Source organism: Pectinophora gossypiella, chromosome 26 (assembly GCF_024362695.1).
Source record: "Pectinophora gossypiella chromosome 26, ilPecGoss1.1, whole genome shotgun sequence".
Lineage (NCBI taxonomy): Eukaryota > Metazoa > Arthropoda > Insecta > Lepidoptera > Gelechiidae > Pectinophora > Pectinophora gossypiella.
The window spans coordinates 374,189-401,788 of NC_065429.1; the positions used below are offsets into that span (position 1 = coordinate 374,189).

The 27,600-nt window shown below is 40.3% G+C and overlaps 1 protein-coding gene across 1 annotated transcript in view; it reads left to right on the forward strand.

The window, feature by feature from the left end:
* LOC126378351 (phosphatidylinositol 4-phosphate 5-kinase type-1 alpha) overlaps nt 1-6,236 on the forward strand; it is an 80,134-nt gene extending 73,898 nt beyond the window's left edge. Inside the window, exon 18 of the mRNA XM_050026625.1 lies at nt 4,364-6,236. Coding sequence (XP_049882582.1) covers nt 4,364-4,375 — 12 coding nt within the window. The 3' untranslated portion in view covers nt 4,376-6,236. The remainder of the gene's footprint in view (nt 1-4,363) is intronic.
* Nucleotides 6,237-27,600: the final 21,364 nt, after the last annotated feature.

Sequence of the window (27,600 nt, forward strand, 5' to 3'; positions counted from 1 at the left end):
AGAGAAAAATTATTGCAAGTACTAGGAGGTCATAAGTTCACGACTACATTCTGAATAGGGGAGGTATATCCATCACAAGATGAACTAAGTATCCACACTTCACGGAGCTGTGTGTTAGACCAACGCGATTGGTCAATATTACATATTTAATCTATCCAACAACAATCACCCACCACTTCACAACAACTCTTAATCTAGAAAAAACAAATCAACTTCAGTAATTTTGAAACTAAGTTATCTTTTGTAAAGAAAATGTAATCTTTGGTAAAAGAAACTTGCACTAATACAGCCTGGATAATCCGTACAAAAAAAATCATCCTTATACCGTGTGCCGCCTTACCCTGTGCGTGCAAGCGAGATCTAGTACGCGTGTGCGTGAACGGATCCATATACGGTACGATTCGTCTGTACGATCGATCTGATGAAAATCGTGACGATCAATCGCATCGCAAATGACGCTCATACACGAAACGATTGGTCGTAACGATCGATCATTTATTTATTTGAAACAAGTATAAACACGTGTTCTATTAATTCAATACGTGCCTAATAAAATGGAAAATGAACTTCTTTTCCTTATCTATGTGGCGGTAACTTTGATTCGGCTACAAAACAAAAATGCCTAGAAAAATGTGGGTTAAGAAATGGCTTCTAAAGCGAAACCAGTATTCACATAAATATAAATATTTTGATCGTTGATCGTAAAGAGCCACACACTGTCGATTCAACGTTACGAATACATGATTACACGAATACAACGTTACGAATCATGAATACATGATTGCAAGGGTTTTTGTTCGATTTCCGATATCGTCTTCGATGAAGTAAATCGTTAACGATCTTGATATACACTATCGATTCGTCGTTTCTCGAATCGTACCGTATATTAGGCCCTTAAGAGATTGCGGGTAAATAGACAAAAGTTCTATGTAATTTCACATTAATAAGGATAATAACTGCCTATTTCACCCATCAGGTGTCGATACTGTTGAGTGCTTTTAAATTTTCACAGAGTAAACATATTAAAAAATATATATATTTTCAGACTAGTCCATAGATATGTCAGTATGATTAACTTACATGCTATAATAGTAACATGTATGTAAGTATATTGTTTTTACAATATAACCACAAAGGGTTTTACTTCAAAATCATAGTTTTAAATTTATTCCCTAAAGATCATAAAGAAGAAAACTGAAAAAAACTACTTTTCATTTTCGTAACACATTCTTCAGACGGGATACACTCCACGTTGCTTCACATTTTACAGCAATTTATCACGAATTTTAGCTGGACAGTATGGAGAACTGTCAAAATTTAGGAATATTCAACAGTGCTGCCATCTACATTCGAGCTTCTAGTTTTTATCTTCATTGCTTCAATGTAACCATTTCAGACCGTACTCTGTCTATCACAAACTATACTTATTTCATTATTTGTAAACATTTTAGTTTTTAAGTAGAAAAATGAGCGAATCAATGCAAATATCATTTAAATTTAGTTATTTAATTTACGTTTCATGAGCCATTTTTATTTATTATTCATTTTAAGGATCACTTTCGTAAGATACTATGTGATTTCCTGTTGAAAAATACCATTTCATCATTAGCTTGTACTATGTTTGAACGTATTTTATTTAACTAAATGTTTTCTTATTCGACCACAAGTTATTCGGAAACTGTTACACTCGTGTTAAATAGCCATAGAGGCAGCCATAGAATCAGCTCGCGACACCAACCACTTCAGGACCCCGATACCGACCCCGCCGGCGTGGTCGACGAATTCCCTCAATCAGCGCTTATCGCTATCGACCCGCTAGGGTCGATTAATTCTTTCAAATATTTTTCCCTCTCAGACGACGCGCTGAGCCGAGGTTCAAGCCCAACTGGGCACCCTCAGGCCTGTTGTCTTAAACGTCGTACCGGGTGAGAGCCTTCAGCGCTCTCTATTTGTCCGGCCAAGTAGTTGTTGCCATCTGCGGCAAATCTACAATAAGTCACGTCAAAAATAAATTTAAGTACGCTACTCGATGACATGGTATATTTTACAGCTGAATTGAAAACTTGAGTTTATAATGGCAAACTGTGTATTACTGAATAATAACTTTATATAATGTGGCATTTACTATAATCGTGTGCTTTGGAACTATGAGAGAATAGTATTAATGTATTTATTCAAATAGATGAGCCGATAGTCCTACCAGTGCTGATTCCAATACAAACCATCTCATTTTAATTTATACCTGTCTTGTCCGCCGAAAAGGAAAGGGACGGATAATCTACAGGCATGCATTTTTTGGAAGAAATTTAAGGTGGTATTAATAAACGAATCTCAGCTGAGACTGCCCTCAAGATCATGCTCAAGTCTCTGTTTTTATATGAGAACTGTCACATTGACATGATCTTGAGGGCAGTCTCGAAGCTGAGGTTAGTTTATTAATACCATAAATAAATAAATAAATAAATACCACCCTTAAACAACCCTCCCAAAATTGTACACTGGACAATAACTTGACAGAATTAAATTGACAGCACACGTCAAACGGGTTGCATATCAGTGGAATGCCTATTTGATTCGCCCGCGTTATTCATTTTAAAATGTATAACTGTCTGTCAAAGCCAATGTGTGTTTTTATATTTCTTATAATTTGTTTCTTTTTAAATTATTATACGCTTGGTTAACCCAAGCATTTATTTTTCAGCTGGTTGATAATTGTACAATCGGCTCATCAAATGAGGGTCAATCCAGGCCACATTCGCGAAAAAAAAAAAATAAGCTAAGATAAAACACATAATAACGGGTTCTTACCGCGTTTAAGTAGGGATATGACTCCATTCCAATCTCATCAGTCATCCCGTGATCATGGCACTTGCAACAGTATCGAAATATCGAGAGTCTCATATCCCTACTTTAAACGCGGCAAGAACACGTTATTATGTGTTTTAATAACTAAGATAAAAGGTGTTTAGGCCTAAAATTCATGAAATTACAAGGATATACACCGCCATCTAAGTTTTTATTTGAGAACGTGACCTGGAGAATCCCTCATTTAGTAGCATAAGAGTGTTGTTTAAAGTTACTAAACCTGTTGTATAGCATTTGTATCATGTTGTTAGATCGTGTAATCGAATGTACTTATCTTGTATATGTGAGAATCATATTAAATGCGTATTTGGAAGAAGTAATAGTGATTTTTATTTTTCATCAGCGTTAACACTTACAAGTACAGAACGTGTGCGGACGTTCCGATTCAAAGGTGTCATACTACCTATTATAAACCATCAATGATCCATGGTCTCTGTCCGTGAAAGGGTTAATCAAAATCAAATCAAATATACTTTAAAACACAAAAAACTACAAATATAAAATATACTTTATTGTACAGAATTATATTTTCCTTTTTTTTGTTATACTGTTTTTCATAATTTCCGCTTACCTAACCTTAACGTTTGACAGGTCCGGTTTTTTTACAGAAGCAAGTTTTTTTTTCTTTTATATATATTTTTTTTATATTATTTTTATTTTCAATAGTGGGACCACCTCAAACTCGCAACTTTGAGTGTCTTTTTTATAAATTATATTTAAGCAGACACATGGACACTCAGTACAAAATTGTTATTCTTTCCGTGTGCCTAACGCGGTAAGAGCGATAAAAAACAGATAAAGATATTTTTTTTTTGCGAGAGAGACAAAATCCGCGCGCTCTCCCCCTTACTCTTTAGCGGTTGAGGTCAATTGGTGCGGTGCGGAGAGTTACCCTTCTATACGTAGTATTACTTTTTATTTTACGATTCAAGTGAGTTTTAAAAAAAATAAACAAGAATGAAAAAAACAGGAAAAAAGGGATCGGGCGGGTAAATAAAATAGCCTCAACCTGCTCCTTTGGGATACCACCGCGATGCTATGTTATGTTATTTTAATTTATATAATTATTTTTGTTTTACACAAAAATCACATTTTTTGTTGTAAAAAATTTCGCACAGCACAATTTTGTTATTGTTTTTTCACATAATTTCACCATGTGCTAATCATTAAGTGTGAAAGTAAGTAAAATATATAATTATTTGTAATTGTGTACATCTGCTTTGTGTTATTTGTCGCTGTAATTTGTGTTTTGATAAATAAATAAATAATGAAAGATATTTATTCGTCCTAGAGTGGTGCATTTTTTATGTTTTTTTTCTCTGGTGCCGGGTGGTCATTATCCTAAAACATGTAAAAACAACAAATTATTCCGTGAAACATTTTATGTTGTTTTAATACAGGTTTTATTTCAAATATAATATTATTTTTTAATAAAATCATTCAATGCAATTTTTTTATAAAAAAAAATAATCAATTTTATTTATTTTTCTTTTTGCAGACGAGATTATAACCACAGAGGTGTGGAAGAGAGTTTCCGGCTATACCAAAGGAGATTTATTTTTAGGTATATTTTTATTTTGAAAAATGGTATAATTTCTATCTTAAAAACTCGGTAATACGTACAGAACCAGCCTAGAGTCGGGTTTTTGCTAGGAATCCTGAATAAACAAAAAAAACTTTTATTTGGTATCACAGAACACTCGGTACGCGTGCCCGACTCGCCCTTGACCGGTGTTGCATTTGAAAATTATTTTCCTATTTAGGCATTTACTGGTGCTAATTCCTGTAAACACCATCTAATTTTATTTTAATTTATATCTGTCATTTTCTTATCCGGCGAAAAGGAAAGGGACGGGTAATCGACAAGCATAAAATTTATGGAACACACGTCAATTTTAAGGACAAATCTAAAATTTTACATTGGCCAATAACCCGACATAATTATGTTGAGCGCACACGTCAAATGGTTTGCATACCATCGAGATACTATTTTGATTCGCCCGGGTTATCCATTCATTTACTCATTCTTCCTAAAATTAAGAGCTGTCAATTATCCGTCCCTTTCCTTTTCGGCGGGTAAGAAAATGACAGGTATAACTTAAAGTAAAATTAGGAGGTGTCCGCAGGAATCGGGGCCATTATTTATCAAATTATTTTTTGTTATCTTATTGGAGACTGGCTCTGTCCACTCCAAAAGGGATACAGACGTGAAGTGCGTGTTTGGCTTTGTGAAAGTTTTTTTAATAAGTAAATGTAATAAATAATACATATTATTTTTTCCGTAATATCATAAAAATAATTTGAAAGTCACCCCTCTTTTTGTACCTAAATCAGTAGTTATTGAGGTCTTGATTATATCTACTTTATTATTATTAGACAATTGAAATTGGGTAGTCCTAGGTCAAAGATAAATTATGAAATTCTGATTACTAAACAAAGACAGATCTAAACCTAACAATAAACATATACAGTGTTACTACAAAACACAAACTAAAAATAAACTAGGTTTGAAATAGTATTTCGCGCCACGAAAAAAGTCGGCGGATTTTAATGAAACTAAATTGACAAGTCGTAATAATTCTATTCGGGACTTCTTTCATTATACGGATTATATTTTAAACATAGTTTATCTTTTAGTCTTTGTTTTGTAGTAACACTGTTTCTTTTTTTATAAGTATTTAACTTATTTATGAATATTAATTAAGAAAAACGTAATAATAAGTACGACATTTTATCACGTTTTTCTATGACGTCACAGTGTGCTTTTTCATACAAATTCCATAGTAATTTCGTGTTTTGACGTTTAGTAAAATGTAACTGATTTGACTAGTTGGAAAGTAGCCTATTATTGTGATCTTATTTATTTTATTAGAAGTAAATTAATGTAGCTGCTGATTCCAGTACACATCATCTAATGTTATTTTAAGTTGTATCTGTCATTTTCTTATCCACCGAAAAGGAAAGGGACGGATAATCGACAGGCATTAAATGTATTGAACACACGTCAATTTTAGACAGAAAAAACTTCCCCCTCTTTGTACATTGGCCAAAAACCCGACGAAATTAAGTTGACAGCACACGTCAAACGTGTTGCATACCAGCGAGATGCCTATTTGTTTCATCGGGTTATTCATTCATTCACTTGTTTATTTTACAAGTGATAATCATCCGTCCCTTTCTTTTTTTGCGGATAAGAAAGTAACAGGTAAGTATACCAAAATAAAGGAAGGTTTTGGCTGGAAGAAGAGAGGAATGGCGATTTCTCCACCGACAAGAGCGCAGCTCTTAAATAAAGATAGAGAACCAAATAAAATTAGACGGTGTTTACTGGAATCGAGGCCATAATATTTTTTATTTATTTTTTATATTTTTTTACACCAGTGTGAAATAAAGTGTCAGTAAAATGATTTGTATAATTGTATTTTTAGTGACGATGGGGTATTAGTGTCTCATCATGCCCCTCTGACGTCACCATACCCCCATGACGTCACCAACCCCCCATGGCGTCTCCGCGACAGTGGACAGAGGAAGAAAATTATTTATAATAAATATGTACAGTCATCGCTCCCCACACCCGCACACCCGCAGTGGAGCAGCGTGGTGGAGTATGCTCCATACCCCCTCCGGTTGATTGAGGGGAGGCCTGTGCCCAGCAGTGGGACGTATATAGGCAGTTTCATCTCAGGCCTTTACATCTTTATCAGATGGGCAGTTATAGGCAGTTTATGGTTTATGGTTATGTACAGTCATTAGCAATATCATGTACCTATTTTAGAACCCTGTCGCACTATAACATTTGACTTACGGTTTAATTTGTCAAAATAGTGATATAATTAAAGCACATAAACAATGTATAGTTAGTGATATAGTTGAATTTGTCAAAAAAGTTAATGTGACAGGGTTATAAAGTTTATACTATCAACTCCTGCGATTAATAAAACCAGTAGCGGAAATTATAAACAAATGTATATTTCCCTGAATACCAGATTATGATACAAACACTTAAAACTGACATTTACAAGAATTCCCAATTACCCCAGCCAAATATACAAATAAATCGGCAATCAATCGACAATAAATTTTATCTAGTAATAGCCATTACGACAAAATTAGATTTACATTCCGATTTCTTGTAAGTCTTCTTGGTAATTTCTTCATAATTTTCATACAATTCATTCTCTCTATCGTACACAAATTTTGGCAGTTTCGCCACCAAGCGTTCCCCTTCCTCTGTCACCGTCTTTTCCGTGTAAATCTCCAAAACCGCTTTCTTCGTTTCATACATTTGTAGAACATCAGCACTGTTCATAAATTTCGGTTTATTTCGCTTCCTTTCCGTTTCCATACTCTGATCTTTGTTATCTGATCTTGCACAATTGGATTCTATGAAGAATATTTTATCGTCTTTTGAGATGCCCAATCTTTTTATTGTGTTAACATTTCTTATTTCACATTCCTTCAAGTGGCTACGACTGAATAGTTCCGCTGACATTTTGCTTTTAAACGGCGTCTCTTGAACTTGCCTACCAACGGGTTCTTCTTCCTCCTGTGGTTTGGATACTAGAGAAGTTACGTTACTTTCTATGGAGAGAGTGGTACAATGCATACTACTTTTGTATTTGGAATTCTGTGTTTCCACGTCGACGTATTCGACGCTATCCTTCATAAAATCTGAATAACTTTTCAAGTTGCAGCTGATATTTTGGTCATTCTTCTCTACCTTCCTGCATCGACATCCGCAAGTGTTTAAAGGTTCCAGATTGAGTCTTTGAGCAAAAGTACTGCACAGACAGCCTTTATACGTCTTCTTTTTAGCATCGTCATCTGACGTTTCATCTGATTCTTTCTCACTCGCATCACTGTTGTTATCCAGTGTTGGGTAGATGGGCTTGCTTGTATGTGATATCACTAAGCTTCCATCTTCGTAAAAGTTGTTCAAACTCTCCGATGCTTTGTAGAAGGTAGATTTATTAGTGTCGTAGTGTTTCACTTCTTTAGTCAAATCGTTTTCGTTCACTTGAATCTCGTGCAACGCCTCACTCTCGTCCGGCTCGCTATCAGACGCCAAAATCGACTTCAAAATATCCTTCAGCATCTGTATGCGATTCTTCGTTTTTGGTTTATTCAAGTAGTTTGAGTGTTCAAATACCTGTTTTAGCATCTGTTTCTTTTCGTCCTTTCTTGATTTCTTTAGTTCTATACACAAATCGTCGTATGGTATTTTTTCGACCGTCAACACAGCTTCGTTTGATTTTGTATTGAAATCGGTGTCAGGATCGGTGGCTACATCACTGGTTTTATAATCTGTATATCTTTCATCGCTCGTTTTAGTTCCTAAATCAGTAGGTTCGTCGCTAGTTTTGTTGGTACAGTAACTTGTATCTGGATAAGTGTCGGGGTCATAAGCCTCGTCAGTGTCGGTAACAGATGATCGTGTTCCGGATTTGTACTTGTCCTCAATTGCCTCTTTGCTGGAAACTTTCTCATCACTCCCCACATCTGTTGTAAGTTCCTCTGATCTACTGTATCTTTGTATTGTTGGTTGAGAGTTTACTCTGAACTTTGTATTTGTGTCTCGTTGCGCTGCTATTTCTTCACTAGAATTTTCTTTTATGACATTTATTCCACTGACGCCAGGTTCTTCTTCAGGTATCGTAGGTTTACTACTTGTAACTTGCGCGTAAGCTTTTGGGATAGGCAAACTTTTTTCGGAAGATTTTTTACTATCTTCGACTGTGACATGCTCTTCTATTATTATTTTATTAGGAGATACTACTTCCACTACGGCGTTTTCAATTTCTTCCTGAAGTTTAATGTCTTCTGCTTTAATCTCTAAAGATTTGACTGCTGGGGATTTAGTCTCGTCTGGTTTAACTTCTTCGGATTTCTCTGCTTCAATAATTAAATTGCGAGGTTTATCATGTCTATAAATAAAGTCTTTGAAAGACTTTGTTTCTCTAAGTTTATGCTGAGCTGTATCTGTAGGTTTAGTGTCGAGGGATTTAACCACTAAGGACCTAATTTCCTGAAATTTGAGCTCGTCAAACTTGATCTCAACCTCCTGAGGTTGAATATCTTGAGATTTGATGTCTTGAGATGACCCCGGTAACAAGTTCATCTCCTGTTGGTCAGAAATGTCTGGTTGCATCTCTTTTTTAGAGGACAACTGCGGTGGTTCCAACTCCAGTTGAGAGATGGCTTGTAGTGCTGTTATTAGCTGTGGTTGTATCTCTTGAGTTCCATTATCCTGACTTTCGATTTGTTGAGAGGAAACGTGGTGAGATTTAACTTCTTGAGAGGAGAGCTGTCGAGATTTCAGGCCTTGAGAGGAAATCTGTCGAGATTTTACATCTTGAGGCTGTTGAATTTCGTTTTCCAGAATTTGCATCTCCTTTACCTTTAACTCCTGGATATTTACATCTAACTGAGTGAGCATGCGTGTTGACGCGGGTGGTTGCATGTCTTGTGACCTAATTTCTGATGACTTTAATTGTTGTGATGAAATCTGTTGAGATTTTATTTCCTGTTGGGAGAGAACCTTCGACGAATGATCTAGTTGTGTCGTCTGTGAAGGGGTCTTTTCTTGGTGCAAGGCATATAGGGCAGACTCTATTTCCTGCCGCGAAGTAATCTGTGGTTCTAGTTCTTGGTGAGAGCATACTTGTGAAAATGTCCTGTCTTGATGGGTAGAAGTCTGTGGTTGTTGTATATCGTGCTGAGAGGAAGGCAAATAATTCGTATCCTGAATTTTAACCTGTTGAGAGGACAGCTCCTCACAAATAATCTCTGGCAGTTTTAACTCCTGTGATCTTCTTTCCTGAGATTTGGTCTCTGATTTACAGTCCAAAGATCTCGCCTCTGGAGACTTGCGCTCCAAACACCTTATTTCCGAAGATATGCGCTCTTGTGATATTAATTCCGAAGTTTGGCGCTCCTGCGATCTCGTATCTAGAGATTGGCGATCCAAAGATCTCATTTCCGGAGATCTGCGCTCCCAAGATCTAATCTCTGGAGATTTGTGCTCCACAGATTTTAACTCCTCAACTGTATCTTCCTGAGGCCTTATCTCCTGTGAAATCTTTGGAGGTTGTATGTCCCGAGACTGCCTGTCCCAGGATCGCATTTCTGTAGGTTTCTCGTCTTCTGTCCGGTTTTCGTGGGAATACATCTGTGGCAGTTTAGTCTCCTGAAACAATCCCTCGTGGGATTTCATTTCTCGCGGTTTAACCATTATAGATCTTATCTCTTGTGGCTTCATCTCCAAAGCTATCACCTCCGGACGCGCAACCTTCTCACCATATTTTTCAATTTCCATGTCTTGTCTTACTACCGGATATTTTACGTTTTCGGGTTCCACGACAGCTGACCCAACTGCAGGAGACTGCATGCCAAAGGATCTAATTTCCATCGAATTAATTTCCTCTTGGGGTTCAGTTGGTACGGATAGTTGCTCGTCAAACTCAACTATAGCTTTAGATTTCGATGGGATGATCAAGGATGGTGCTTTTATGTCACCGGCAGATCTCACAATGAGATCGTTTGATGCATTTGTCTTACGTGGGCTCCCTCTTAAGGAAATTTTCTCCGTCGGTGCTTCTAGTTTCATTCCTTCCGTCTTCGTTTCGTTGCTAGGCTTCTCTATAGTTTTAGTTATCAATCTATTTACGATGTCTTCTGTAATTCTCATCTCTTCGAATTGCGTAGGCATTAGATCTATTGATCTCATTCTATCTATCGTATTGTCTTTTGATAATGATTTATCCATCGATTCTGGTGACCGAATTTCTTGTGACTTCACTTCTTTATTGAATTTAATCAACGTTTTGGATCGTGGCGCGATCACGCTGTTCTCAGAACCTAGTTTTGTTTCCTCCGTGGCAAGTATTGATCTATGGTAAATCACTTCTTCGCGATTGGATTTCTTTGAACTGGCCTTTTCCATGGACTTTCGTGTTGTTACGCTTTTTGCTAATAAAACCTTCTCGTCACCAGACGTAGTTAGATCGATAGTGGCTCTGTGTATAGAGAACACAGTATCAGGCGTTTCATCCTTAAAGTCAGTGCTGTAACCAGTAGAAACAGAATTAAACTTTCTTGAAATTTGTTTAGAAAACTCGTCTACAGTTTTCATCTTTTTCGGTTCGGATTTAGGTTTGTAATTCTTTATTAAAATGCGTATGTTCAAATCGCTTTTTGGGTTAATTTCTTCGACAGAAGCATCGTTTTTCAATACGAATACTTCTTTTTCTTCGTTATCGCGACTTTTGTTCATCGCGCGCTTAGTATGTCTTTCATCGTCGTTTCCTATGTTGATTTCAGTGGTTTTATCTCCCTGTTGCACTCTTAGTTTAAAATTAATCTCAATAATATTCGCAACACTTGTATCGCTCTTACTTTTGGACAATTCTTTCTCTCTCTCTACTGAAGCTTCGTTGACAGTGAACGGGGGAGGAACCCTGTTGCCGGAATCTTTGTAAATAGTTTCTAAAACAGGTGAGCATATGGATTGATTGCTGGCCTCTTTACCGCAGTTTTTTCCACCTGGCTTGGCTCGATAGTCTCGCCTCTCGACAACTGTACGCCCGTCGTCGTCCTCAATCTTGAAGCGGTCGCCTCTAATCTCGTCAGTGCTAGGATTCTCCTGTCTCATTCTTATAGTAATTTGTTCCTTAGAACTCAACCTAATAATGTTAGGCTCACCTCTATCAGCACTTCTCGTATTGTAAGGCAACTGCCTTAGATGTATCCCTGACATTTTGTTCGGGCATGTTTTTGGACATTCAATCGAATGTTTCTCTGGTGGACATTTTGTACTCGGAAACGGTTGCTTTATAATATTTGGTCTCGGAACGACTATGTCAGAGTTTTTAGGACATGTGCCGTCACTACCCAATAATAATTTGGCTCTGCTTTTGCTTAGTTGGGATTTACAAGTCTGAGGACATGAGTCTTTTGACTTCCCTGTGCTTGTGCAGGTAGGTAAACTCTCTTTTGATTTGCACTTGTCTTCATTGTGCTTGGAATATTTCTTGCACGGAGGGGTGTTGCAGTCTTTAGTGCATTTCTTGGCCTGAACTTTGGGTGGGCAAACACGCTCTGGCGGTGGCGATGGAGGCATCTTCACGCTAGTTTGTGAACAAGATTTCGTGAGTCTGGCGAAAGAGGCAGATTTTTTAGGCCCCGGAGACGTACAACTTGTGTTCTTTAACGACGATTTTTTACAGAGAGGCGGTGGACTGGGCTTCGGAGAAATTGTAACACGTCTCGGGCTTCGGCGGTTAGTGCACGAGTCTGACTGACATGGATTTTGTTTTGTACATGGATTTGGTGGCGGCATACCACCAGACGGACTTTTATTCAGACGGATACCACCAGAGGGAGATTGTCCACAGGGAGGCGGTGGCACCCCACACGTCGGTGATTGGCAACAGGTATTTGACTCAGATTGTGATTGCACACAAGGACTCTGTGGTAACGGCGCGGAAGGATTAAATTGCGTTGCTTGGCCGCAAGGATTCTGGTGTTGTCGTCTGTACGACTCCGATTCTGCACACGCTCCGCACGGTTTTTTTGGAGGTCCCGGGCAAGACTTGTGACTTCCCAAACCGCATTTTCCTTGCGGATTTTGGTTGGCTCCTTCAGACACGCAGCTTCTCTGCGTTTCAGGTGGTGTACATTTTTTTCTACTGCATTCCGGGCTGCATTGGCCTGCGTCTTCGGGCATAGTGCATTTTCGTTGTGGACTTTTGAATGCGTTTCTAAGGGATGACCATCTGTTGCCCTTGCTTGCACAATCAGGTTTGGTACAGGGGTCGGGTTTAGGACAGGGGTCGGGTTTAGGACAGGGGTCGGGTTTGGCACAGGGGTCGGGTTTGGCACAGGGGTCGGGTTTGGCACAGGGGTCGGGTTTGGCACAGGGGTCGGGTTTGGCACAGGGGTCGGGTATAGGACAGGGGTCGGGTTTGGCACAGGGGTCGGGTTTAGGACAGGGGTCGGTTTTAGGACAGGGGTCGGGTTTGGCACAGGGGTCGGGTTTAGGACAGGGGTCGGGTTTGGCACAGGGGTCTGGTTTAGGACAGGGGTCGGGTTTGGCACAGGGGTCTGGTTTAGGACAGGGGTCGGGTTTGGCACAGGAGTCTGGTTTCGGACAGGGGTCGGGTTTGGCACAGGGGTCGGGTTTGGCACAGGGGTCGGGTTTAGGACAAGGGTCGGGTTTAGGACAGGGGTCAGATTTGGCACAGGGGTCGGGTTTGGCACAGGAGTCGGGTTTAGGACAGGGGTCGGGTTTCGGGCAAGGGTCAGGGTTGCAGGGTGGAATGTGGGCGTATGGATTTGGGCTTTCACAGGGATCCTTTGCACAAGGATCAGGACATGGGTCTGGTTTTTCACATGGATCCTCTTTTTTACATGGGTCTGATTTTTTACGTAGACTCAGCTTTTTGCTCGGACTTGGTTTTTTACAAGGTTCTGGTTTCTCACATGGATCCTCTTTTTTACACGGGTCTGGTTTTTCACATGGATCCGGTTTTTTACACGGGTCGGGTTTTTCGCATGGGTCCGGTTTTTTACACGGGTCGGGTTTTTCACATGGGTCCGGTTTTTTACACGGGTCGGGTTTTTCACATGGGTTTTCCTTTTTACACGGGTCGGGTTTTTCACAGGGATCCGGACATGGGTCCGGTTTTTTACAAGGATCTGGACATGGGTCCGGTTTTTCACAAGGGTCCGGCTTTTTACATGGGTCCGGTTTTTCACAAGGGTCCGGCTTTTTAGATGGGTCCGGTTTTTCACATGGATCCGGCTTTTTACATGGGTCTGGTTTATCACGACAACATGGGTCTGGTTTTTTACACGGGTCTGGTTTATCACAGGGTTCTTCATCTGTACATGGTATGTCGCATAATAAGTCACTTAAGCCATGTTTAATTTTTGTAATTGCACTTTCTTTTAGACATGGGTCTGGTTTATTACACGGGTCCGGTTTTTTACACGGATTTGGACAACATGGGTCTGGCTTATTACATGGGCTTGGTTTTTCACAAGGGTCTGGTTTTTTACATGGGTCAGGTTCACAATTATTCACCGGGAAACTCTCACATGAATCTGGTTTTTTGGGTGCATCACCACACGGAACTTTTTTCTCACAAGGATCAGGTTCTCCGCATGAATCTTTTGATGAAGCGCAGGAGTCCTTTGCTGAATCGCACGGGTCTGGCTCGTCACATGGATCCTTCGGTTTGTCACATGGATCCTTTGGACAATTTTCTTTCGGTTCATCACAGGTATTTTTAGAATTTTCAGAACATGAAGAGTCCTTAGGACTATCACATGGGCTTTTCGGTTTATCACACGGGTCTTTTGGTTTGCAACATGGATCTTTGGGTTTTTTGCAAGACTCCTTTGATGTCTTGCAACATTCTTTTGGTTTTTCGCAAGGATCTTTTGGTTTATCACAAGGGTCTTTTGGTTTATCACAAGCGTCTTTTGATTTGTCACAAGAGTCTTTTGGTGTATCACAAGGGTCTTTTGGTTTATCACATGTGTCTTTTGGTTTATCACAAGGGTCTTTTGGCTTATCACATGGGTCTTTTGGTTTATCGCAAGGATCTTCTTGTGTTTTACATAGAGTCTCTTTTAGTTTAGCAAATGCGTCTTTTGGCTTATCGCAAGGTTTGTCACAAGGGTCTGGTTTTTCACATGAGTCCTTTGAGTCCTTCGGCTTACCGATCGGCTCCGCTGGCGTTTGACAGAAATGAGATGGAATCTTTGTACGACCTTTGTTTGAGTCGGCACACAGATCCTCTCTAGTTGTTTCGCTTCTATCCATCGGCGGTGAGCATTCTTGTTCCATCTTATTATTCTTCGGTGGCGGGCACAAGTTCATAATCTCGCAAGACTCGTGGTTCGGACAATTTCGTTTCATACACGGACTGAGTTTCTCCTCAGTTTTAGGACCCTTCTTCGAAGTAGGTGGGGAGCGCCTTAGTGTAGGCGACAGGTGCGGGCTGTCTCTCGGGCTAGTATACGAGTCATTATAGATCATAGGACTCATTTTTGGCGACTCTTGTTTGCTAAACGGGTTTTTTAATGACCATCTTCTGACGCTTATTTCTTGTTTAGGATAATCCGGTTCTTCGGGAAACTCTGGTTTTTGGATTAGGTAAGGAATCTCGCTCGGTTCCGGCTTGAGTCTCAAGTTTTTAGGCCCAGGAGTGTCTCTTCTGCACCCTCCGAAGATCAGAATTCCTGAGACATTCTGGTCTTCCTTCCTCGGGTACGGTCTTTCCTTCGGAGGTTTATGTGAGCTCCAATTGCTTTGGACTCCTCTGTCGTCATTACTGGGAATAGAAACTGGTTGGCAACAGTCTTCGACCCACCTAGACTTCTCGATGGCATAAACTTTTCTTTTCTTGAAGACTTCCAACGAGTCTTTGGGTAGAATTCTGTAGTAGTTAGGTTCGGTCTTTTTGGTTTTAAGGAAACCCCCTTTCGGTTCTTCAGCTGCTTCGTTACAGCAGGATGCTCCACCAGAAGACACCATGGTTAGGTAGTCGTCGTAAATGTTGGGGCAGGACTTAGAAGCGTCTCCGTTGTTATTCCGGGAGTCCGCTTCTGTGCAGCAACTTAGATGCGAATCACTGTAACACCATGAAAATAGATCCATGTTTTTGTAATAATCCTGAAGGTAACTTTCGGCGAAATCGCATTGCTTCTTCACTCTGAAACTTCGACTGGATTCGTCGTCTGTGAGATATTCTAGGACCCTCAGGCTGCAAGAATATTATACAACATAAATGAACTACCCACATACATACACACATATAGACACAAACATAAACTTAGGCCTGCCTATTGGAGTGAGTAGTGCGACAAATAATTACAAGAAAACTTGGAGTCATTTTTCATGCGACGTCCTAAGAGAAACGACCATGATGACAAGTGATCGTCCCACCGTCCACCTATTCAAAACTTAGCCTTCAGTCGGTGTTTACGATAAACACAGAAAGATAAGCAGATGAACGCAATCTGGTTTATTACATCCATCACAAGATGAACGAATTCACATCACCGAGCTTTTGGTTAGACCAATGTGATACGTGTGCCGTATCGCCGTCTATAACGGTCGGGCCAACTGTGTTAGTAAAAACTGGGGGGTTTAAATGGAGAAAGCAATATTGCTATTTGACATTTGTTTGCATTGACACTTATTTATTTATTTTATTAGGTTTGCCAACAGACAAAAACACTTTTACATGTAACTTAACCTATTTACAAATACTGGACTAGTGCTCGTCCAATTATAGGCAATCACAACATGCTACTTTATTAACGCTACAAAGGTCGACAATCTACATAAAATAAAGAAACAACAGAGAAATAAATCTTCGATAAATTGACGATTATGAAAATAAAATATTTAAATTAAAATTAAAATAGCAACTGCAGAACACAAAACACGTCCGAGTGCAGCGAGTGCAAAGCAAGAAATGCGTAAATGTCAAATTGCAATATTTCTTTTTTAGATGGATTGCTTCAATGTGGCCTTTTTAACCACCCAGCACTTAAGCTAAATTAATAACTGATTGATACAAGTCCGGGATTCGAAGTACTTAACTAATGTTGTATTTCAAGTCTTACTCCTACCGAGGCTTGGACAAATAGATATGTCCCACTACTGAGCACGTATCCTTCCTCATTCCTTCCTCATCAGCCCATTAACGTCCCCACTGCTGGGGCACGGGCCTTCCCTATGGATGGATAGGGAGATCGGGCCTTAAACCATCACGCGGGCCCAGTGCGGATTGAAGGTTATTAACGACTGCTAATGCAGCCGGGACCAACGGCTTAACGTGCCTTCCGAAGCACGGAGGAGCTCGAGATGAAAACTTTTTTTTTTGTGGTCACCCATCCTATGACCGGCCTTTGCGAAAGTTGCTTAACTTCAACAATCGCAAACCGAGCGCGTTTACCGCTGCGCCACCGAGCTCCTCGTATATGCATTATAACTCTGATTTACTTACGGGTGTTGAAACCTTCGCTCGGCGGCAATAGATGGCGTAAGTGTAACCCTTACGCCATCTATTGTCACCGAGCGAAGGTTCCAACGCCCTTCTCTTTCTTATCGTGTGGGTTGTGAGGTGGGATACCAATCTCATCAACCCTGACGTCAGGGTTAACACCTTTAAAATTGATATCGATACTTACTTCGGTTTTCTAACATCCCATGGAGTTATGATCCCAACACCGATGACGTCGCACATCTTAGGTACGTACACGTTGCTGCCTTGTGTAACAACATCTCTGTGCGTTGGAGGCTTCTTTATCATAGTTTCCAAGATCTTAGATTCTTGGTATGCATCTTTGACACTAATAGTCACTTCTATGTCTTGAGGCTCGCAACCAGTCTGTAAGTATTTGGAGACTATTCTAAAGTCCGTACTAGATTTAGATGTTTCGTATTCAACAATTTTATAAACTTCCTCATCACTAGTCTGCGCGGGAGGAGATTCATCGCTGCTCGTATCAAAGAAAAAATCTTTAGGAATCCTCACGTAATCAGAACTCTTTCTGGGATTCTGGAGTTTAGCAAAGTTGCTTGAATGTAAGACGACAAGGATCTTATGCGAGAACGGCTTAGATTTGTCAATGAACCATTTTTGATTTGAAATCGTTACTTCGATGTTTTTGCCATCGTTTTTATATTTGCTCGTCGAAGATCGCAGGACGACGGGTGGCGGACGGTCGGGTATTATGTTAGGCACCATCCAAGCTTGTACGTGTTGGACGAAATTCACATTTTTCTTATTATGTTCTCTGTAGTATGATGACGATTCTCCTGTGGACGTATCGCTCTGAGATCTTAGTACGATGTGGTTGGTTTTGTACATGTCCATCAGCTCGAACACTGTACTACTGCTTGTCGTGTAAGTTTTGTTGTTCCATCTTATCTGAACGCTCTTTCTGGAATCCGTTGGCGTCCTTAAGTACTTCATCAGCCAATTTGCTCGCAGCATTTCATAATTGTCTGTAATTTGGTTAATTAGGGACTTTTTAGGGGCCGGCTCGGGAGCAGCTGGCGGGCCGATCTTTATTGTGAGACCATCCCTCAATTCACAGCGTCCCGTTGTTATGTTCTTCTTGGTTTTGTAGCTCGGAGGTTTAGTAGGCGGAGGTTGCTTTTCTTTTGGCTGTTTCTTCTTGAAGAAGAAAAACTTCTTTCCTTCTTTCTTTGAGGACAAAGACGAGTCTTTGTCCTTGTCTCTATCTTTATCTTTGTTTCTATCTTTATCTTTGATCTTATCCTTCTCTTTTTCCTTCTCTGTCTTACTGCTTTTATCATCTGATTTTACACTACTCTTCTCTGGCGAAGTAATCACTATCTTCGCTATCTCAGGTTCAGGTAGGATTATCTCAATATCTTCTGTCCTCGGAGAGTTAGTATCTTCTATGGAACTGTTGGGTGAGTCTTTTCTGTACCCACTTTCGTCTAGGTTAAATTTCTTGCCCCATAGTTTGAACATGCCTTTAACGCCTGTAGCATATTCACTATCTATAGTATTTGCCCTGGACCAGGCTGAACTGAAGCTACCTGTCTTCTTCTTACCCGAATATGACTTCTTAAAAATCATACCGTCAATCGGCTTCGCCATTCCTGTCGTAATCGGATCTTGAGACGGGAATGTGTTAGAATAAGACCGTCCTTCCAAAGATGGAGGATCAGAAGTGATAGACACGTCCCTTACGCTAGGCACGCTCGCGTCACTAGAAGACCTGACCGATGCCATGTTCTTCGAGTCTTTCTTGCCTAAAGACCGGCGGAGGGCTGTGAATCTGCGGCGAAATAACGAAGTGCTCTTCTCTGGAATAGGTTTTTCTGAAACAACCTAAAAGGCCAAATGAAACATTACGTTTTTGCCATAGAAACAGAAACGATACATTACATAATACAAAATGCACGCAGAAATAATACATAACATACATAAGCGACTATAGCGTGACTAGTGATCGACGATCGAAAACGACGACGAAGTTGTATTTATGCGTCACGCTGTGTAAACTTCGATAGCGCGTTTCAGGACTGCATTATTGAATGGTAGCGCCATCTGTTGCATGTGGGTGGAACTAGATAGTCAACTAGTTTGGACGGCCACAAATAAATTACTTAAATCAAAGAAGGAAGTAGTTACCTCTTGCTTCGCCTCTTTGCTTTTGGAAACAAACATTTTTAAATATTCTCTTTCCAATTTGTTCTCCATAGGATCGATTGATGTCGGTTTATATTCGCTAGGATTCTCCAGGTTATGTACGTGTTGGATTAACGAGTCTGATGAGAAACTCTTCTTCTCCATATTACTCCTTCTATCAATAGATATGACGCTCTTTTTCGATAATATACTCTTCTTTTCCAACGTACTCTTCTTTTCCAAATTACTCTTCTTTTCCAAAGTACTTTTCTTTTCCAACATGCTCTTTTTCTCAAGAGTACTTTTCTTCTCAAGGCTTTTCTTCTCTAAAGTGCTCTGTTTTTCATGAACACTCTTCTTCTCAATCGTACTCTTCTTCTCCAAAGTACTCTTCCTGTCCAGCGTACTCCTCTTCGACGACTGCGCGGATTTAATAATCGGTTTGATGATTTCCAAAATTGGTATTTCTATGACAGCCTTACTAACACTGACTGGAGTTTCGATCTGGGTTGTTGTGGCCACTAGTTCCTTGCCTTCAGTGTTACTTCCCATCTCTACATTCTTCTTCTTCTCTTCAGAGATAAAGTCTACTGGACTTGTAGACTCGGAGCGAGTGTTGACGATTGGTGAAATCTTGGCGCTGACGAGACACTCCACCGTGTTCTCGAGAACACCCCCGACGCATTTTGATGACGTCTTCTTCTCTTCGAAGTAGCTGAACCCTCGGGAATATCGCGATCGCCCTTTAGAAAGAGATAATAGAAATAGAACATTATTATCTCCTCTGCTGGACTAGGAGTATAGAAAAAACAAAAACTTCTTATTATAAGATTAATGACTACCTAAATGATAAAAATGTCTGGTATTGAATGTGTTCCTCTAGTTATTAAATAACTTGTAATGTATATCCTCATTGGTTTTTAAGATGTGTTGCTGTTGCAGTTTCTTGTCATTTATTCTCCTCAACCATAACACCTTGCGAAATAACGTAAATTCAAAAATCTTACGTTGACCTTCAACAAATTTATCCATGATAATTTCGTTGAATAAATGATTCTGATTTCTGATTTCATAGAATGCGTTCAGCTGCCTATCTTTCCGTGCATGTCGTAAAAGGCGACAAAGGGACAGCGTCCTGTCGAACATGATGGATCATCTGTAAGAGCGATAGGCTGATCCCCTATCATCATACGGTTTATCATTATCCACCTTAGGACTATGTATCAAAAGTGGCTGCAAATAGTTTCTTGATTATTTCTAGTTCTGCCCACCCCTTCGGGGAATACGGGCATAAGTTTATGTATGTATGTTACATTTTACAGCATCGTTTCCAAATAAGAAAAAGGAAGAATAATAAAAACTTACCTAAAGAAAATGGTATACCAGCACCTCTCTCATGGAAAGAATAGGGTACACCACCGCCTCGATCATGAATTAAACGCCTCGATTCTGGAAAAGAAATACAGGATTATAACAACAGACAGTCTCAGTCAACACGCATTCGACAGTCAATTGGATAAGCTATTAGACCTTAGCAAATTATTATTATGGCGTATGGCAGACAAAAATAAAATATCCTGCGTGGATCAAATGTCCAGCTGAAGGTCCCCCTAACCAAGTCTCTCCCGCATCCGTCACACAATGCAGCTCGGCTATACCACCTGGGAACCGGTGCAGAGGGCACTCGTTCACTATGTGAGATATGGGCACTCGTTCACTATGGGTTTGATCTGGGTGACCACATCACAGTATGGCGACTCCTTTAAGCCCCATTTATGTAGGTGATGGTTTGGTCAAACCATCACCTTAGAAAATGAGATACTTCTTACGAAACGTCAAAGTGAAAATTTTCTTTGGAGTTTGTATGGAAATACTGTCCTGTGACGTCATCAATAAAAGCGGTCAAACGTCGTACTCATTGCTACTTCATTCATGAATAAAATTCGAAAGTAGGTCGGAAAGTAAAATGAGATTGATTTTTGATCATCTAAGACTGACTTCTATTTCTACATTAGCATTTTATAATCTATCCTTGTCCCAGTCAAGTACCCTATTGTCCAGGGTGTGGTAGTGGGTATCTGTAGTAGAGTTGTTGAGTAGACAAGTCTATCGGCATATCGATCTATACCACTTACGATTTATGGTAGCCATAGCGGCGGCCAATCAGCTCGCGACGCCAAATACTTCAGAACGCCGATATTGACCCACCAGGGTGGATTACTTCTTTCAAATATTTTTCCTCTCAGACGACACCCCGAGCCGACGTTCGCGGCCAGTTGGGCACCCTCAGGCCTCTTGTCTTAAATTTTGTACCGGATGAGAGCACTCAGCGCTCCCCATTTGTCCGGTCAAGTAAATGCCATCTGCGGCAAATCTACCATAAGTCACGTGAAAAAATACTTACGGTTTATGACCCCGGTGAGCACGGAACTGCCGACTCCCCTGTCATCAGTCTCTGGCAGATAAACCCTCTTCACCTTTTTCTTCTGGAGAGCTTTGATGCTGCCCACCCCGATCTCAGTGAACGACCTGGTGCTGTGGTACGTGTAAATCTGACGCGGGGTCGTGCTGAAGTACCTGGGGATACGCCGCCTGCTTCTTAAGAAAGAAAGAAAGAAATAGAAGTAAAATATATAAGTAATATGTTTCCTCAATGAAATGGAGGGGGAGCAAACTCCACTATGCTGCTCCAGTACGGGTTGGTGGAGGTATTTGGGCTGGTAGGCCGGACCAATAAAGAATGACGGAAATCTGACTCGGACGCACCTGAAACCGCAGCCACTCCCCGAACAACCACGTTTTACACAGTGTGACGGCCATACGATTGAAGACTTAAGTAAGAACGAGGGGGGGGGTAAACCTAGCTCAGCCGCTGGTGGGGAGCGGGGAGTTGCCGTTCTATACGTAGTATTATTCCTTATTCTATGCCGCAGCTCTTGTTGTGTTTCTTTTTATGAGTTTTCCTTCTTCTATCGTGTGGGTTGTGAGGTGGATTACCAACCTCATCAACCCTGGTGTCAGAGTTATTATTGAGCCACCTAAGGCCCCTGACATGGCTCATGTAATGATTGCCTACTTACATCAGTAAGTAGTAGCCGAGACCAACGGCTTTGCCTTCCGATCCACGGGTCATCTTTCGGAGTTTTCCCAAGCGCGGGTGAGTGCTTATGAGTATACAAAACCAACCAACCTGGTCTCATGGTGTCTTTTTATCCCGGATAGCTTCCTGCAGGTACAGATGTTATCCTTACTCCTGTTGTACTGCACACCAACATCGTTCATGCGTCGACATTTGTGGACAAAGCTGCTAGCACCCTCGAACAATTGGTATTCTAAAACAAAAAAAAATATATACAATTATTACAAATATGATATCCTTAGACAACTTCCTGGGCCGAGGTTCGCGCCCAACTGGGCACCCTTAGGCTTGTTGTGTTAAATTTTGTACCGGGAGAGAGCCCTCAGCACTCCTCATTTGTCATTTGGCAGATAAAAAGAAAAGTGACGGAAGATCAAGAAGAGCTCATAGAAGGAGACGTTATTTATTACGTCAAAATTTCGCCTTGGATAGAGAAAGATGGAGAATGCTACACCGACAAGAGCGTTGATATTAAGTCAACGGCCTCCGTGGTCTAGTGGTTAGAGCGGCTCGCAATCTAGAGGTCCTGAATTCACAAAAACAGCTGGTTAGACTGCCCCTGATCAGGCAGGAAACTCATCACTAATTTAAGCGCCACGCTCTTGTCGGTGTATCATTCTCCATTCTTGTCTATCAAAGGCCAATTCTTTCACTTCTTTATAACACACGACGTTCATCATCTCTTTGATCTGTTCCATGTGAGCTCTTTTTGGACTTCCCCTTCCTCTCTTTCCTTGTAGCTTCCCTTCTATGATGTTTTTAATAAATTCGTCGTGTCTTATTAAGTGTCCGATCCATGGGTAAGTACATACTCTATCTAAATTCAGATTATTTTTTTAGATTCTTAGTAGATGTAGTTACACTTGTAAAATAGAATAAGGAATAATAATAATAATAATAATCATTTATTTTCAGATTTACAATTCATAGTTGTTAGTAAAAAATGCAGTCTTAACCTATTGTTAGTAGAAGACACAAAATAAATTAACGATATTGATACATTATTTTAACGATTGCTAGATGTGTGCAATGTGTCTCTTCTCTAATGTTTTGAATAAATTCGTCGTGTCTTATGAAGTGTCCAAATATCTTGCCTCTTCTGTCCTCAATAACTTGCCATTTGTAGCAAATTGACGATAAGTCACGTCATAATGGCGTTTCCACAACCCTGGGACCTAGGTTGTTGAGGTTGGTCATTCTTACAACCCACACGAGAAGAAATACCTTTAAAAAATGGTTTCCATACCTAATTGTCTATTGGTAACATTGACAGCTTTGCTTTGTTTCATGTCTCCTAGTAGTTCTTTGGATTTGGCACTAGCATTGTCAATATGTTCATCTCTGTTCGAATCCGGAGGGTCCCAATTCGGCCGCTAACGGTTCTCCAGGATTTTGGTGTCGTCTGAAAATTTTAAAGAAGTTCTTCAAAGTAAAAGTGAATAGACACTGGCCCCGATTCCTGCAGACACCTCCTAATTTTATTTTATGTTATACCCGTCATTTTCTTATCTGTCGAAAAGGTACGGATGGTTGACAACGGGTTAATTTTAACATGAATGAATAACCTGTGCGAATAAAATGGGCATCTCGCTGGTATGCAATCCGTTTGACGTGTTGTCTACTTAATTCTGTCGGGTTATTGGCTAATGTAAAATTTTTAGACGGTTGTTTTAGATTTCTGCTTAAAATTGACGTGTATTCCATAAATTTTGTGCCTGTCGATTACCCGTCCCTTTCTTTTTCAACGGATAAAAATATGACAGATAAAACTTAAAACTCTACTACTACTTACTCTGGGCGCCATCCCACTTGCGTGCGGGGCGGAAGGCAAGAGGGAAACCACTGCCCTATTTTTTCCTAAAAAAGTAGCATGGAAAATGCTGCACCGACAAGAGTGTGGCTCTTAAATAGATGATGATGATGATAACTTAAAATAAAATTAGATGGCTTCTGCACGAATTAGCACCACTGAGTGATTAGCTTTCGATAGGGTGCTGGTTAAAATAAGACAAAAGCCCGAAAAAAAATTGTTACAGTATTGCCATACTTAAATAATTACCACTATGAGGGACTTTCCAATCGGCGTTCCTCAAAAACACGATAGATGGCGTTGTTAAGTTGTTTCTTCTTGAGGAACCTTTTAGTTTTCTCTCAATATAAATACCTTATTTTGAACCGTGAAGATTCCCCGTCGATCTGTATGTTTCGTTTTCCGAAAATCCGGAAGTAGCAAAGATTTTTCCCACTCGTGGCTCTGTCTACCCCAGTGTATATTAAGGGCGTGAGGTTTTCATGTATAGCGTAAATTTATTTGAAGAAAAGCGTTTACAAGATCTCGACGCAAAGCGCCAAATACGGAAGACTCGGCCGAAACCCTCCTATAACTACACACAAAATTCGTTAGGCCAGCTTTATTGTGTGCCGTGTGACCGGACCTTCAAGTCGAAGTTCGGTTTCGCCAGCCACATCAGAGCCCACCACAACAACGACCCGGGATAGATATTTAGGAGTCGCCGTCGCCGGATACGGTTTGGACGATATGATGATACGCTAGGTGCAAAGGTCAATGTCCATACCCAACTGTGATCAAGCTACCAATTTAGTGACTATCCCAACCGCTTTGCAAACACTCGGTAATTTCACCACATCTTTTTCATTACACTAAAATTTTCAAACAATTTTCAATGTTTGTTGTACTGTGAAAGGTTTTCAAAAACACCGACGTCAAAATGTCACTTTCAAAAGTTTTCTGCCAGAACTATTCTCAGGACACAGGTTCTATGTGAGGGTTAGAACCTCCTTAGCGTTTTTGAGCCGCTTATTTTAAACTGCCTATTTCTCCCATCAGGTCGGTTCGGTCGGTTTCGGTGCAGGTCGTGTCGTATCGGGAGGTGAAGGTTTTGGCGGGAAGAAGAGAGGAATGGTGATTACTCCACCGACAAGAGCGCAGCTCTTAAATAGAGAGAGAGATTTCTCCCATCAGGTGTCGCTACTGGGGTTAAAATGGCCACATCGAAGCAATTCATCTAAGAAAGCAATATTGCTATTTGACATTTGTTTGCATTGCGCACTTACTTTTATATGCGCGCATGTCAAATTGCAATATTGCTTTCTTAGATGAATTGCTTCGATGTGGCCATTTTAACCCCCTGTTGAGTGTTCTTAAATTTTGAAAGTTCCCAAAATCACCACTGTAGATCGAACATCAGCGCTCAAAAAGTGGGACGGTTACTGTTTGAGTCATACTGTTAATATAGCGACGTTGACAGTACTTTACCTCAGTGCGCGATTAGGCGCCGAACTGACAACACGGGGAAGTGCGTGGTAAAAACTTGCAAAAATAAAAGCTCAAAACGAAAAAGAATGATGGAACATATTTTTATACATATATTTTTATTCTTTCTAATAAGTAATGTTATTGTGCATGTTATCATAGTATAAACATTTAATTTTCACAGTAAAATCCACCAAAATTATTATTTAGTTTAAAATACAATAAAACAAGTACATACATAACATAAACTCACGCCCGTAATCCCTAATGGGGTGGGCAGAGCCACAAGTAATCAAAGACAACTTGCAGCCACTGTTGATACGAAGTCCAAAGATGGATATGATGAACCTTAAAACAAGTACTCCCAGTCAATCCAAGTCGCAGTATAACCCGACCGCGTTACGAAGCACCACGAGCTAATATACGTAATAAGACGACTTACTTTCTTAATTTGACACGATTTTATTAAATGTATATACCGCTGTGTACGGTTACGAGCATTAATATGTATACACTTTGGTACCATGTCACATTAACTTTTTTGACAAATTAAACTGTAAGTCTCACTAAATGTCAAATATGTTAGTGCGACAGAGTCCTAAAGTGGGTACATTATATTGCTCATGACTGTACGAATGTATCTATAGCTAAACAAGCGCCATGTTTTCGCCGCATTTTTGTATCAAGCGCTGTATCTACGGTAGTGGTAAATCAATGGATCCACATACTGTTTGCGTCATAGAGCAACACCTCCTAGAACCCCGATACCGACCCCGCCGGCGTGGTCGACGATTTCCCTCAATCAGCGCTTATCGCTATCGACCCATTCTTTCGACAAATTCTTTCAAATATTTTTCCTCTCAGACGACGCCCTGAGCCGAGGTTCGCGCCCAACTGGGCACCCTCAGGCCTGTTGTCTTAAACGTTGTACCGGGTGAGAGCCTTCAGCGCTCCCCATTTGTCCGGCCAAGTAGTTAATGCCATCTGCGGCAAATCTACAATAAGTCACGTCAAAGAAAGCAACACCTCCGCGGATTTGAGCTGACGTTTGAGCATTGGCGGAGGTCTGTGTCTATGGCTTCAAGAACGTTATAAAGAGTTTTAATTCTTATTGTAAGGTAGGAAAACACTCCTTCAAAGATTGAAGGAAAAAATATTCTGACAGTTTTATCTTGTTTTTGTATAATTTACGCAATTTTGTACTTATATTATTTTTATTTTACACCGCTTCTACTTTTATACATTTTAGGATGAACGCTGTTGGCTATTGTTGGTGAGTACTGAATTATCATTTTTAATAATAAAAAATGCTCAGCGTGCTTGTGTGAAACGACTGATAAATGTGGAGGAAGCAAGACAAGTGTGTAAGGATTGAAGCTAAAATGGAATTCCTCTGCTTACCCCGGCGGGAAATAGGCGTGAGTTTATGTATGTATATAAACATAAACAGCCTATATACGTCCCACTGCTGGGCACAGCCGTCAATCAACCGGAGGGGGTGTGGAGCGTACTCCACCACGCTACTCAACTGCGGGTTGGTGGAGCTGTTTTACGGCTAATAGCTCGGACCAACGGCTTAATGTGTCGAAGCACGGAATTATATTACTTTTTCGGACAATCAGGCGATTCAAGCGTGCAATGTCCTTACCAAACAAAGGACATTCTCACAAAGTGATTTCCACAATGTCCCCATCGGGAATCGAACCCGGACCTCCAGATCGTATGTGTGTATACTTAATAATAATAAGATCACGACTATGTTCTCAACTTGGGTAGTCAGAGGTCTGTACCTCTGACATGTTGCATGATTTGACGAACAGGCGACAAAATTGGAAAGGTTTTCCTTTTGACGTTACTTATTGTAGATTTGCCGCAGATGACATTAACTACTTGGCCGGACAAATGGGGAGCGCTGACGGCTCTCATCATAACTCTGGTTTCCCTCCATAACGCATAAAACTTTCGCCTTTTACTTTGTTTGCAGAACCCATCCACTTTCATATGATATCAAGCAACAATTACGAAAAGGTAAACATATACATTACTATAAATAAAAAGAACCAATTTAATCTAAAAAAGGAGACAGACATGTCAGATGAAAGCATATTGAAACGCCATCACAAAAATAAATTCATGTG